At 45.1% G+C, this 14,358-nt stretch overlaps 1 protein-coding gene across 1 annotated transcript in view; it reads right to left on the reverse strand.

Annotated features, from left to right (window-relative positions):
• Positions 1 to 3,807, reverse strand: part of NXN (nucleoredoxin) — a 592,564-nt gene extending 588,757 nt beyond the window's left edge. Inside the window, exon 1 of the mRNA XM_078679884.1 lies at positions 3,189 to 3,807. Coding sequence (XP_078536010.1) covers positions 3,189 to 3,509 — 321 coding nt within the window. The 5' untranslated portion in view covers positions 3,510 to 3,807. The remainder of the gene's footprint in view (positions 1 to 3,188) is intronic.
• Positions 3,808 to 14,358: the final 10,551 nt, after the last annotated feature.

Here is a 14,358-nt window from a genome sequence, read left to right on the forward strand (position 1 = left end):
TGAGAATGTCCCGGCTTCCGTCTCTCATTCTTGGCAGCCCGACGCGTTTCAGTGTTTCCTTCACTTTCCTCTGGGGCTTAATGACAGTGCGGTCTGATTTGAAGAAGGCTTGTATAATTACCCAGTCCCTGCTTACTTTAGTATGCTACTAGACCAGCGCAACTTGGAAAACTTTAATGCCGGTGTGGAACCCACTGTGGGAAATATTTACAGGCAAAAGATACTACAATTCCCAGAAGACACCAATTAGGTCACGTGCTGACAAAGCGCCTCCCAGGCTATTCTACTAAAGTAAGCAGGGACTGGGTAATTATACAAGCCTTCTTCAAATCAGACCGCACTGTCATTAAGCCCCAGAGGAAAGTGAAGGAAACACTGAAACGCGTCGGGCTGCCAAGAATGAGAGACGGAAGCCGGGACATTCTCAGCATTAAATGAAGGTTCTTACCGACTTCTCTGTTGCCGTGTGCTTTCTTCACTGCAGAGCCATTGAATATAAATATATATATATAAATGTTGGAGAAAAAAGAAAAAAGGGTTGAAGTCAGATAAAGGCAATAGAGGAAAAGAAGAACATGACAAAAAAAACGGAGTGCAATGTGGCGGCTTAAGTGAAGAGGAGGAAAGACGCCAGCAAAGACTTGGTGGGCAGGAGATGGCAAAGGCTAGAGATCCCCTAAAATGTTTTTAAATATTTCAAAAAGACATCAGCAAAGCTGGCATCTCTCAGAGAAAAGGAAGGAGTCCAGCAAAGATTAGGAAAAAGCAGGTAGGTCAATTGCTGAAGAGAGAAAGAAGAAAATAAATGATAGGGAGAAAAAAAGCATGTAAAGATGGGGAAGGGATAGAAATATGGGGGTGAACAAGTGTTGGGGAAGGATACAAACAATGCTAGGAGGGAATAAGGTGGTGAGGGAAAAACATTAGAAGAAAGGCATAAAGAAAAGCAGAGGAACTATCTATGAAGGCTGCACAGTAAAACTTGGTGAGATAAGGAAGGACGGACGGGTAAGTTTCCATGGTACAAGTTAACAGGGAGATGTAAAAGTAAAATGGAAGCTTAGTATTAAGAATGAAAGGTGAAAAAAAATACTAGGATAAGGAGGGAGAATCTAATACAACTAAACTGTCCTTAAAACGGTCCATACAACAGAGAGGCAGCATGTCTCTGGGAAACACACAATCTAAAACCTTAGCACTAATTACACAAGATTTCTCTGTTCATCATGATGCTAAACCCATCCACGTAAACCACTGAGGAAAAAGAAATGGGTGGATAACAAAGGATAACACATTTAATTTTATATATTTCTGTTTGCTGTATAAGTAACATTTATTGTATGTACAGCGCTCTGATATCCGCTAGGATCTTGTTCGCGCTTTATAAAACTCTCCAAACAAATAAATAAAAATAACTAACTAACAAATACTACATACTATAACTAAAGAAGACAATAAGTGACTACATCTGGTGCCAAGCAGCTGCTATAACTGGTTACCCAAAGAGTCTACAATAAGAAACAACCGTGGCCCTCATTATCAGCACAATAAACAGTCTCATTTACTTAAGTAGTCAAAATGTGTCCATTAAAACTTCTTCTAATTCAAAGTCCAGAATTTTCCCATAAGATGTTGTTTTCCTTCCACCAACATGTCTGGCTATTAGGCAATCCTCCCCACAACTTCCCCTGGGTCTAAACATCAGTAGCGTAATTACGTAATACAGTAATCTCTAAATTCACACATTCCAAAGCATATCTCACTAACATTGCAGTTTATAGTGGGGGGTCATTAAAAAATGTTTATAATGTTAACGTCAAAGGGAGAAGTATCCGCTGCATGTCCTCCTATCAATCTCACCTGTAGTGCTGGAGTCCTAACTCACACCAATCCATTTCCACCACCTGACTAACTGGGCATCTCTTGGAAAAGCAAGACGAACCAAGCAAGATATTCTCTCTTCATTCCCTCAAGTACCACTCACCCAATACCACCAGCCAGGTACCGTCTCGATCCTCAATCTAGGCAGAATATTAGGCATATAAATGTAACTTTGAGATGCACCCAAAAGCAATAATGCCTCATTATCATCAGGTACACTAGAATTATGCGATTCCGCAGCTGAACGTTTTCTGCACAATTATGAATTTAGTGCATAATCCATCATCTACTGCGTAATCGGCAAATCTTAACAAAAAAATCATTGTTGCTAGCTAAATGAACCAAAAGCAGCACAGTGGAAGAAACGTCTTATGCAAACGTTGATTGGTTATCTTTCGGAGGCTCATTACTGTATTTCGATGTTAAACTGGTACTAATTAAGTGAAACCTTTGCCAACACACAGTGTCAACATGTGAAAAAGTTACAAAATTATTAAGACAATTAATGTTACATTTGTTGCCGCATAATTTAGTCAACTTTGCCACGTAATTCAGTCCTTCACTGACGCATGATTCCAGTGGCCCTATGGATGGTTGAAGTAGACATTATCACAATTTTTTTTTTATTATTGTATTGCACTAATAGCATTTGATGTTCTTTTAATTAGTGTTAATTATTATTTTATATTGACAGATCTGGCCACCTTGACACCCCAGAATGGCAGTATTAGGCAGCCAGCATCACTTTGCTCTCTGTGAAGAGTCGTCTAATCTAGAACCTTTCCCTCATCTGAAAGCCTTTGATGGCACTCCTGGATTGTCAGAAGACAACGGGCTTTTACCCTCTCTCTGGCAGTCAGTGTTTGGCCTTATGCCGCTACCACCAGGGCAGGTGTAACGCGGCACTACCAACCCCTTCCTCCTGAAACCTGGCTTCTCGTTTTCTTGGATAGTACTACCTCGTGACGTGTTCCCTTTCTCAATGCCCAATGCTTGCCCTCTTGATGTTCTCCCTTTACCTCCTGCCTGGACCACTGATATCATCAAAGTCCAGTGTGACATGTCCCCTCACTCGGGATCGTTCTGCGTCTACCCTAAAGTAGGAGCAACAAAGTAAGCACGTCCCGGCTCAAGTTCTCTGGAGTTTGCGCACTCTTTCCCCAATTAATCTGCTCACCTTGCAGTGCCTCTCCTTGTGCGATGGGCACACCCAAGGCTTGTCTCTGATCGAGTACCCCTTGTGCTCATGAGTCCCCACCCCTTGTGTCTGCCCCCAGGACCCCTGGCTCAGACCTGGATGCTCTCACCTTGCGGTGCCGCTCCTTGTGCGGAAGGCACACCCAGGGCATGTCCCTGATGAATTCTCTCCACTGCTCGTGGTCCTGGTCCGACGAGACGAAGACGATCTCCAGGCACCCGGAGCCGCGGCTGCGGCGGAAGCGCTCGTAGAAGTCAGCCAGGCTGGCGCTGAACTGGCGGCAGGGCCCGCTCAGGCTGCTGCCGAAGAAGAGCCCGAGCAGGGCGCCGGGGGCCGAGGCAAGCGAACGCACGTCCACCTCCGTCGGCGCCTCGCCTCCGGACACCAGGCTCTCTCCGAGGAGGGCCACCGCAGGCACGGCCTCCGACATGGCCTTGGGGGGAGGGACGGAGTTAGGGGCACCGGGTATTCCAGAGGGCGGAGGGGGCACACCAGGCACCGCTCTTCGCAGAGCAGAAGGGGGATCAACAGGCAGCCCTCCTCGCAGAAGCAAGAGTAAACTGTGCCCTCCAATTCACCCCCAGACTACTTGATTGGCCTGGTCCTGCCCTGAGCGCCGCCGCTAGCCTGGGGTTCGCCGCCCTCTATCTCCAGCCCGGCGGCATGGGCTTCAGCTGTGGGAGCCTGGGCTGCGCGGAGCTCCAATCTGGCGCACGCGCGCGCCTCCCGCTGTCAACGGCGGCCGCGCGCACTCCTGTTGGGTCCGCAGGCCGCTGGCGCTATAGCAGCGTCGTCTCCTGGATGGAATGCAGCGGTACAGGCGCGCGTGACGTCAGATGCTGGCCCTTTCTCTATTGGCCGACTGCCGATGTTCGAGGTCACGGTAAAGCTAGAAAGTTGCGGTTGGCATCAAGTCGAAGGCGCGCGGCTCAACCGAAAAGAAACCGTCCTCTTGATTTGGACACATATATAAGGCTGGTGGGGAAGAATACACATTTTGTAGATATTTTTCATATAAGGAAGACGTCTCTTGGGGCAGTGCAATTTCAACTTGCTGATTGATCAACCACTTTAGTACCGACTCACAATAAACAGCTTTGGGTGAATTAACACATTCCACGACAGGCGGGGAGAATAGGGTGCAATCCTTATCAGGTGTGTGGGGTGGGAAACAAGTACTTGGAGCCACATGGCAAGCTTGTACACATTTTAATGCACTGTTTGATCGTAAATCTCCATAGGTGGAGACAATTGTGTACTACACATGCTTTCTTTTGTTTGGTTTGCCGTGTTGTTTGGTTTGTTCCATAGATGTGTAACCCGACAGGTGTTATTTTCCCTTTCTGGTGTCTGTGAATGTATTTTCTCAAGCTAGCCCGTCTCTCAGTAGCAACATTACCTCTTGTACTGAATTACACTGTCTTTACCATCCAATAATAAGGGAAATCCCGTGCCAACATTTTTTTTCTGTTCCTTCATACACAATTCAGGTTGTCTATTTCTCCCCGAGCCAGGCCCCAGATGGGCAGCAAAGAATGGACTCCTATTTGCTCTGAACGCCCAGAAACCTGCAAATGAGCACTACAGAGAGATGACATCTCGTCTGCCTAGTCCTGGAATATCGATGTACTTCTTTTGAGGATTACACATAGTCTAAGCTCACAAACTGAATGCAAATTGTGGCAAAGCTATCTCAATTAATATAGAGAAAATTATGCATTCAAACAGATGTCCAATCCCGTAGTCGTGCGGGCTTACTATGTGATTAACTGAAGTTCTTTTGTCCCAAGCATATGCATGTGTGTAATAATCATACAATCTAAGACATTCATACATTTTTAAGGTAACTCCGATTTATTCTATTTCACTGGTGTATTACGGGCTGCACTTTGTAAGGTGGAAGACTGATATATACGCAGGCAAAGGAGGTAACTCCTAGAGTCACAAATTAAATAATATAACTCAGATAACAAGAGACTATCATAGGAATATTGTGCTATAGCCTGAAAGAGGTAAATACCACAACAAATGACCACAGGCTCTGCCTTCTGACCTGTTTATAGAGCTCAACAAGTCAAACAAACTGCAAAAGTCTTTACATTTGTGTATTATTCAGTGTAGAACTTTCATTCTAAACCTACACTGGCTGGGCCACCATCATACGGATGGATGTCTAATGGAGGGAAGTTGGATGTCTAATGGAGTAACGTTTTATTTTTAACAACCTAAAAAGACAAATGATAGCTCACCACATCAGGCCCTTTTATTGTTAGGGATGTCAAGGTAATTTGATGCAGCAAGATGCAGGGCTCTGTTGAGTAAATGCCAACGAAGAGAGCCTGAAGATAGAGTGGACCCTGACTTGGAAATTGCCCTATGACACAAGAATAAAGCTTTAAAATAGACTACTTTAGTACTGGCAACCAATGTAGGGAAGTGTTAGAAGTAATTCACAAAGGCGGATAAAAACGAAACGTGGATTTATTAGAGACAAATCATCAAGCTGCCTAGCCTGGCGCTCCTCAGCCCACAGTCCCCAACATTCTAAGGTGCACTCCTGTCACCATACTCAGGCAGTACCATTAGGGGGGAGGTTACAACGTACCAACCGGTAAAATGGAGGACAGGAAAGAAAGGAGATATTATAACGGGGAAGTTAGTGTGAAATGTTGGCACAAGAAGAAAAGCCTAAAACTAGTCAAGCTTTAACATTCTGGACCAATTGTAGGTGCTGTATCAGGTTTGTCATAACCAGCGAACAAGTGGAGGGCCTATGTAGACCATCCTTCAGGGTCTAAATGCTCCCCTTGAGAGAAATGCTAAATGATTGATATATACTTTAAATAGAGTGGAGCTAAGTGAAGATCCTTGCAGGACACTGTAAGGTAAGAAGAACTGATTGGAGGAAGATGAAAAGCCAGTGACATGAGTGAGAAAAGTCTGGAACCATGCAAGAGCAGCATTTGAAATGCCAAATTGTGCCAGAAGGCGAATCAACACTTGGTTTGTTTCAAATACAGCACTCAAATCTAAAAGAAAGATGGCTTCTCTACTTCCTTGGACAAGTATGACAAGGGGGTCTTCAGACACAAGCAAGCAGGGTTAGCTCACTTCCATAGTATGGGCACAACCTAGATAGCACCTGATGGAGCAGTTTATTGTTCTATATAAATAAGAACAATTGACATTTTCTAGAATTATGAAGGTGAATGGGAGCAGAGAGATGAGACAGAAGTTATTCATTACTTGAGGGTCCGCTTTATGTCTCACGTAGCTCAAAATTTTAGACCCAAAAATTGGTAAAGGCACACAACTCAATCTCTACATATCTCATATGTTAAAAACAAGATGTGATTTACCTTGGGCTTACAATGTGCATCCTGGACCAGATTTACTAAGATTTTTCTTTACGGTGGCGCGAGAGAGTCCGGCCCCAAAATGGCCTCCCCTCTGTGAGACTCTGCAGGCTGCATCAACAATCCAACATTTATCTGCTTCATTGGATGGCATCTGTGGCTGTTGGCTGATGGGGAGGCCTCTGTGACCCGAAAGACGGAGATAAAGCTCCCGCGAACCGTGCCGGCTGTTGAGGCCTAAAACGATTCATAAAAGGGGGTGGTGATGGACAGAGTATCTGAATTAAGCAGAACACTCCTACCCATGTCAAAAGATCAGGGCTTGATCCATCACCGTTTTTTAGCTCACTGCACCATCCCAGCTCAGAACCTGGCTACATGCAAATTAGTCTGACCCTGGCCCAGTGCATCATGGGAACAGGACAGACCAAACTACCAAGCCAATTCTTTACTGGAAAGGAAACAAGCTTCCGGGGACTGGTTTCTGGCATTGCAGCCGTCTTCGGCCCGGCTTGCTTGAATCCTGATGGTGCAGTGAGCAAGGGACTCATATATGAGTATACCCTACCACACTTGTGGTGGCTGTTGAGGCCTGGCACCTCGGACGGAGCTGCTCCTCCGGGCAGAAGGGAACTGGAAAGCATCGCATAAGAAAGTGAGCTGTTGGCGGTGAAGAGGTGTGTCGCCCAGCGGAGAGGGAAGCCCGGTGAGTGGCCATGGAAGGCTACGGAGCTGAGGTGAAGGAGAACTTGCAGCGTTGTGATTGGTCAGTCGGCCTTCCTGTTCCAAGACAAGGAGAGCAGGAGCAGCAACCCAGGACCAGGAGCAAGGTACGTTTAAAAAAATTTATAATGCGCACACAACAAACCCCCAGCACAAATCCTCCCCTACAATCGCCCCGGCCACCCGTGAGCCATGCCAACAGCCTCTGATACCGGGGGGTGTCAACTGGAAGTGCTGACCCCTGAGGTGAGAAGAACTGGGTCTCTGGGGTGCAGTACAGTGTCGTAGATCCACCACGATTCGTTTTGTTGGGCCCTGATTGAAGCTCTTCTGAAGTAGCGGGGGTCACACAGTGCTGTGCCTTGCTCCATGTGTGGGAGTGCTTAGGACTGCAGTAGGCGAGTATTGTAAGCTAGCCTGGCTGATGACGGCTGATTAGCCAGAAAGGGGTCCCAGGATGCTTGTTTCTGGTCCAGGGAAGACATGGCTTGGCAGTTCGGGCTGGACTGTTGCCATGAGGCACAGGGTCAGACTGATTTGCATATGGCCATGTCTGAACTGGGGTGGCGGAGTGAGCTAAAGAATGATGATGGATTAACCCAGATCAGTTGACTGGGGGTGAGTGCTTGCAATGTTCCAAATTCCGTCCATCATCCCCTTTGGTTTTGCTTTGTTCACCCTAAGTTGGCAGGGTATGCGCAGACGTGGGTCCCTTGCTCACTTTGCCACTGGATTCAAGCTAGCCCGGCTGATGATGGCTGATTAGCTAGAAACCTTTCCCAGGATGCTTGTTTCCGGTTCAGGGAAGACATGGCTTGGCAGTTCGGGCTGGACTGTTCCCATGAGGCACAGGGTCAGACTGATTTGCATATAGCCATGTCTAAACTTGGGTGGCAGAGTGGGCTAAAGAACGATGATGGATTAAACCCAGATTAGTTGTCTGGGGGTGAGTGCTTGCAGTGTTTAACACTCGGTCCATCATCTTTGGTTTTACTCACTGCTGTACCCTGCAAAACTGTGCAGCTTCTATGCTGGCAAGACTTCCTATTTCACCGTCCCCAAGGCTGCGGCTACATTTGTCAGGGGCCTCAGGTTGGCCAGCTTGAACCCTTGAGGAGCTCATGACACTGAGGAAGCCAGCCACAGCAGTGATAATGACTGATTAACTGGTCAACTTAGTTAAATGGGTTACTGTTTGATTCTCTCTCTGCCCGAGCAGGGGGACGTGGTTGAGGTGCTCCCCTTCTGGTTGATGATTATATGTGTGGTTGTGCTGTCCTTCCCCCGTTCTTCGGCTAGTGTCTGCTGGCTATTTTTCTGTTCCAGACACACTGCCCTTCTGGTGCTGGGCTTTGCTGTGCGACTATTGTTTCCCTCCTCGGGGATGAGTCCCTCAAATTTCTACTGAGTTAGCACCATGAGGCTATGGTTGGGTGGGGGGATCTTCTTCCTGCCCGCCTGGGGGGCTGGAATGGATGCGAGGTGGGTGTGGAGGGGAAGGTTTGAATTGTTATGTCTGCTTACATTTATTTCTCTCTCTGTGCTATCTCTTGTCTCGTTTCTGTTGGGTCTTTATTGCACTGGGGTAGTGGGGGCACCTCTTGTGGTGCACTATCATTCGGAGTCATTGGTTAGGAAGATTAAGATTCTATCCTGATTTCGATTAAGGTGATTACATGGAACAGATGTGGTATGAATGATAAACGAAAAGCGAGATTGGTGATGTACCTGGGTCGGCATGCTGCTGATATCTGTGTACTGCAGGAGCTGCATTTGATTGAAAGCGCTGGCGCGCGAATGCGGGCGGGATGGATAAGGGAGATGCATATAGCCTGGTACTCGAACTATGCTAGAGAGGTTGGCATTATCATCAAGAAGGGGCTGCCTTGATGCACGCACACAGTCTTATGCGATATCTGGCACGCTTGGCGGGTACCCAATCAGGCTTGTGTCCCTGTATGGTCCTAATGTGGATGATCCAGATTTTTTGGCTGAGATTTGGAGGCTGGTGGAGTCCCTGGGACCAAGGGCAGTTTTGTGGGGAGGCAATTTTAATGTGATTTTGGACTACCACCGTGACAAATCGGGAAACTCCTGACGACCATAGCCCAAGGCAGCAGCCCAACTCCACTCCTCCATTGTAGAGAATGACTTGGTTGACGTGTGGCGGGCCGGCACAGAGATAGTCGGGAAGGCACCAGTATGTCCACTGCATTTTCATCCTGGTCGTGGATAGACTATTGGCTGGTTTCCCGTGATGTGAAGACTTGGGTGACAGCTGCAACCCACCTCTCGAGCACTCTGTCGGCCCACTCACTGGTGCTGATAGAGCTTAGCATGCCCGGGTGCCCTGGTAGAGCATTCATGTCAAGACTGCCCCCTGGAGCTTTACAAGATCAGGTATTCCTTGAGGCCGTTTGTGCAGCAATAAAGGAATATTTTGAGCATAACGATGGCACGGTTGACTCCTTCTCAGTCATATGGGAGGTGTTCCAATCAGTAATTAGGGGTGAATGCATAGCCAAACAAGCAGAAGTGATGAAGGCGCTCAGAGGGAAGCTGAGGAGATTAGAAGAGGAGATCAGAGGGCTTGAACATAAATACTTTGCTACCTACACTACAGAGTTGTTGAGTCGTATATGTGATAGATGACTATGGGGAGGCTGCAATGCGAGAGGTGCACTATCTTGGCAAGGAGGTCTGCGGTATAAGATATGGAGATGGGGAGACGGCCGGTAAGTCCCTGGCGGGCTTGCTTAGAAAGCCACGGGCTAATGATTATATTGCCAAACTCCGTACTGAGGAAAATGAGCAGGTGGTGGGCCAGGTTGGCGGTTCAGGACGTAATGCTCTCCTTTTACTCAACGCTTTATGGGACGTCACAGGTGAGTGCCCCCTGGATCTTGATACCGTTTTTGACTCGCTTCAGCTACTCTGGGTAGAGGATGGGCATCACCATTTTTTTAGATGAACTTTTTACGGATGAAGAGGTCATACAGGTCATCAATGCTCTCCCGGGAGACAAGACCCCGGGTCTGGATGACCTATCTGCTGCATTTTATAAGGAGTTTGCAGCTCCTTTGGCCCCCCATCTTATCAATATGTATAGCGAATCACTGGAGAGGGGTGAATTTCCACTGTCACTTAGAAAGGCGCTTATCATTATGATCCTGAAGCCTGATGAAGACCGACAGCACAGCAAATCATATAGGCCTTTGTCCATGATCAAAGTGGATAATAAAATTTTGCTAATTTAATTTTCATTTCTTGCACCTGTTCTGGGAGTGCTTGGACGCAGAACGATAATGGAGGTTTTTTTTGATGTGACGGAGGAGATTACAGATTTGTGACTGGAACGCTCCCCCCTCACTGCTTTGTTGGGATATGTTATGGAGGTACCCTGGACAGCCAAAAGCTGATTTCCCTGTTGTTGCTGCTGGACAAGCGAAGGATGACCATGTGTTGGGGCCGTCGGAAGGTCCCCCAAATGGAGGACTGGCTCAAGGATGCGGTATATTGTCAGCTCAAAACATATTGGAATGCCAACTCAAAACATATTGGGATTTAATGCCGGTCAGCTCACTACCAAAATAAATTTGGACCCCCCCTCCAAAGTTACTTGCGATTGCGAGGACAGATTGGTACTCAGGTCTCTCCTGGGTTGCAGATAAAGCACCCCTCCCACCTGAGGGCGGCACTGGCAGCTTGGAGAGATGGAAGGGAGGACCCTGGGTATGTTTGCCTTTCCAATGATCGGTGAGGCGATTTGTGACTATTGGGACCCCTAAATGATTGATGTACCGAGACACCTTCCTTTCTCCCTTTTACCTTCTTGTTTTCCTTTCTCTCTCTTCTATCTGTCTTTTCTTCTTGAACTTAAGCGTTATTAGTTTCAAGAGAAGTCAGTACAAAGAATTAGTGATGAAAATAAAGTCTGTTTTCTAGACTTCTTATGTGAATGACCTGACTGAGATGTGAAATGTGGACTAGGTTGATATTATTCTGACTTATTGCTACTGTTGCTGTGTATAGATGTATAACCTCAATAAACAGAAGTTAAAAAAAGCAGGTGTAACACCATTGTGTAAACCATCAAAACACAGCGTTGACAAATTAGTCGTCAATTACTGCTAATTCAATGTCTGTAATTATAGGTAAAAGAATACTTTGGTGTTTTTAAAAAGAAAAGAATATGTGTGCGTAGAGTGCATGTATGAATGTCAAATGATTGTGGATAAGGGTATTTTGATGTTTGTTAAAACTGTGTTCCCAATTATTAAATGTTTGATTTAAAAAACAAAAACAAAGATTTAGCTTCACTAATGTGTTCATTTATTTGGTGCATCCTGACACAAAATCCATTATTTGTGAAAAAAAGCAGTGCACTGCATAGCACTTCCTTGCGTAACCTTGCTTCACGTAGGCGTACCTGGGTGGTACATGGGTATTCGCATGCATCGACCTATGTATTTTGATACAACCCGATACTTACTAAGACTTGTAAACAAGGGTTTGCACCAAAAAGGTGTGCTTAACTGAGGCTTGCCTAATGAGGAGAAATAGCATTATTTCTCTTCGTTATTTACTCTTTGCATGTGTGGTGCATTTTGCACCACACATACAAAGAAGAAATAGCCTCAAAGGATAGTTTTTGTGCAATAAGGTATGCCTTCCTGCACAAAAACTATCCAGACCACAACGCATGCCCCCTTTGCTGTATGACGCAAGTTTGCTGGCTTTAAATGTTAGTAAACATGCCACTCCGTGTGTTCGATAAGTAGAGATCTCTAACCAGCCTCACAAACCAGATTCTGCTCACATTTCTGACAAATACAGTCGTTCTCCTATGGATTCTGGCAAATTAAATTATATTGTCGAATTATGTATATAAATTCGCTATATAAAACTCAATAAATAAATAAATGAAATAAATAAATAAATGTTGCCATATTCAGTAATACACTTATGAGAATGAAATAGTTATTATTAGTCCCTATGTTTTCTTAAAGACAGCCTAGACCTTCACAATGATGTGCTCCATTGAAGATTGAAGGCGCCGCAGGCAAATATTCTCAAAAGGTTATGAGGCTGAATAAAGGATTGTGATTGGCCTGTCTGAGGCTGAGTCATACCGGTTTGCTTTTTTAAGTGGGAGAATCTCGATTTTCAAATATCATGGAACAACACTGCATTTATTAACACAGTAAACCCAGCCTTCTCCACCATCTTATTTCACTTATTCTGTGTAGATCCACAGGCACCTAATCTGGTCATTCTGATTTTATCTTTATGGGAGCCCTCACTACTTCCTACTCGCAAAAGTCATGCTGCTTTCTGTGTGTAATGCTGTTTGTTGACCTCTGTTGATTGAAAAGGCAATATAGTGTAAGTTACTGAATTGTTAAACTTTTGCCTAAACATTTACTGGTACCAGCAAGGAGAGGGGGTAGATATTTTGACTTAGAGGCAACAACCATTTTCCAAAACTTGCACATGTATTCCAATCATATAGTCCTTTTCATGACCTTCCTTGCCCATGTCTGGCAATTCGCCTTAACTTACATTCACTAAATTCTTTTGTTTCCCGGTAAATGTCATCAGATGATTCTTCTGATGGTAGCAATCTTCTAAAAAACTGTTTCTCCGAAGGCTCATATACTGAGGATGTGTGTTAATGATGCCGTTGGGATTGGTTGAGATGTGGAGTTCCCCCTTTGTGTCACCTGCTGCCAATGTGTCAACTGCTGCCAATGGTCTTGGAGAATCAGTGTGGCCCGTCATAATGTAGATGTGTAGTGGTCGATATTTAACAATAGGGTTGATAGTGGAGATTATTCCAGAGCTCTGTAAGTAGCAAGTCAGGTAGGAGGGTAGCCAATTTTAGATCCTTAGAATGGGTTGTTCTAAAAATTTCAAAGCAAAGAAAGCATACTCTGTAGGGTGACCCATAAAAAAAATCACAGCACTATTGTGCTTGGAAAGTGTCGACACAATGAGGTCAAGATGAGTGCCTGCTTTACTCAAGATGCAAATCCTCCAGATGAACTTGATCTGGAGGCTATAAAAGTCCTTAAAAGCAAAACGATCCCTATCAATGTGGTTAATGAAGCAATAAAGGGGCCAATAAAATGAATGGGAGAATGGCACACCATGATAAACACATTCAACATAACAAAAGGCAAGCCAGTGTTCTAGAAGACAACTGCAAACTAGTAAGAAATTAATCTGATGTGGTCCGTAAGTTCCAATGGCTCGTGGCCAAACAATAAGCTCCATCTAGTTGGCCTCAGAGAACACATGTATGGCTAGGACCTTCATGATTACTTACAAGGTTTCTTTGAGGCCTCCTTGCCTCTCTTTATTGAAAGAATTCAAACTGTGCCTATTCCTAAACCTACCTAGTTACACAATTTCTAGCCAGCCAGATATCCATAAAAGGCATCAAGAAGAATGATCCCTTAGGAGATTTATTTTCACAAAATACCCAGAGCTCGCTAGGCGAAGATCTTCAGATCTTCAGATATATATACAAATGGATTTATTAATTCAATAAATCTACTTGCATTTGTTTGAAGATCAATCCAATTACTTCTTTTGTATTCATTTGAAAATCTTTGCCAATAACTTAAAGTAACTGTGTTAAATAAGTAAGGAAGGTTTGTGAAAAAATTCCCCAATTGTATAGCCTTTTACTACTTTTCCTTAACCTCCAGAAAGCGCAGAAAGAGTACGTCCGAGGATCGTCACAATTAAATCCCCCAATTTCTAGTGGCAAAGTTTTTCCAGTAATGGACTTATCATAGGATAGGATGTGTGCCAGAATGCTTATATGTGTATCCTGGGCCATGATGCAAGGAGCAACGTCCCCCTATCACCACAATCCTTCCAGAAAACATCTGAAACCCCAAACATTGGTTTTAATCGCATGGGAGAGGGTTACCCTCTCGTCATAAGCTTATAGGAATATTCTCTATGTTGTGTGAATATGCAGGACTTAGCGACTAATTACCCACCAATTGTCGCCAGGGTTATGTGTTAATGATGCCGTTGGGATTAGATGAGATGTGGAGTTCCCCCTTTGTGTCACCTGCTGCCAATGTGTCAACTGCTGCCAATGGTCTTGGAGAATCAGTGTGGCCCGTCATAATGTAGATGTAAGAAATTGAGTTAATAGTTGTGAGAGGTGAAAGCCGATGAAGC

Source organism: Lissotriton helveticus, chromosome 3_1 (genome assembly GCF_964261635.1).
Source record: "Lissotriton helveticus chromosome 3_1, aLisHel1.1, whole genome shotgun sequence".
NCBI classification, from domain to species: Eukaryota; Metazoa; Chordata; class Amphibia; order Caudata; family Salamandridae; genus Lissotriton; species Lissotriton helveticus.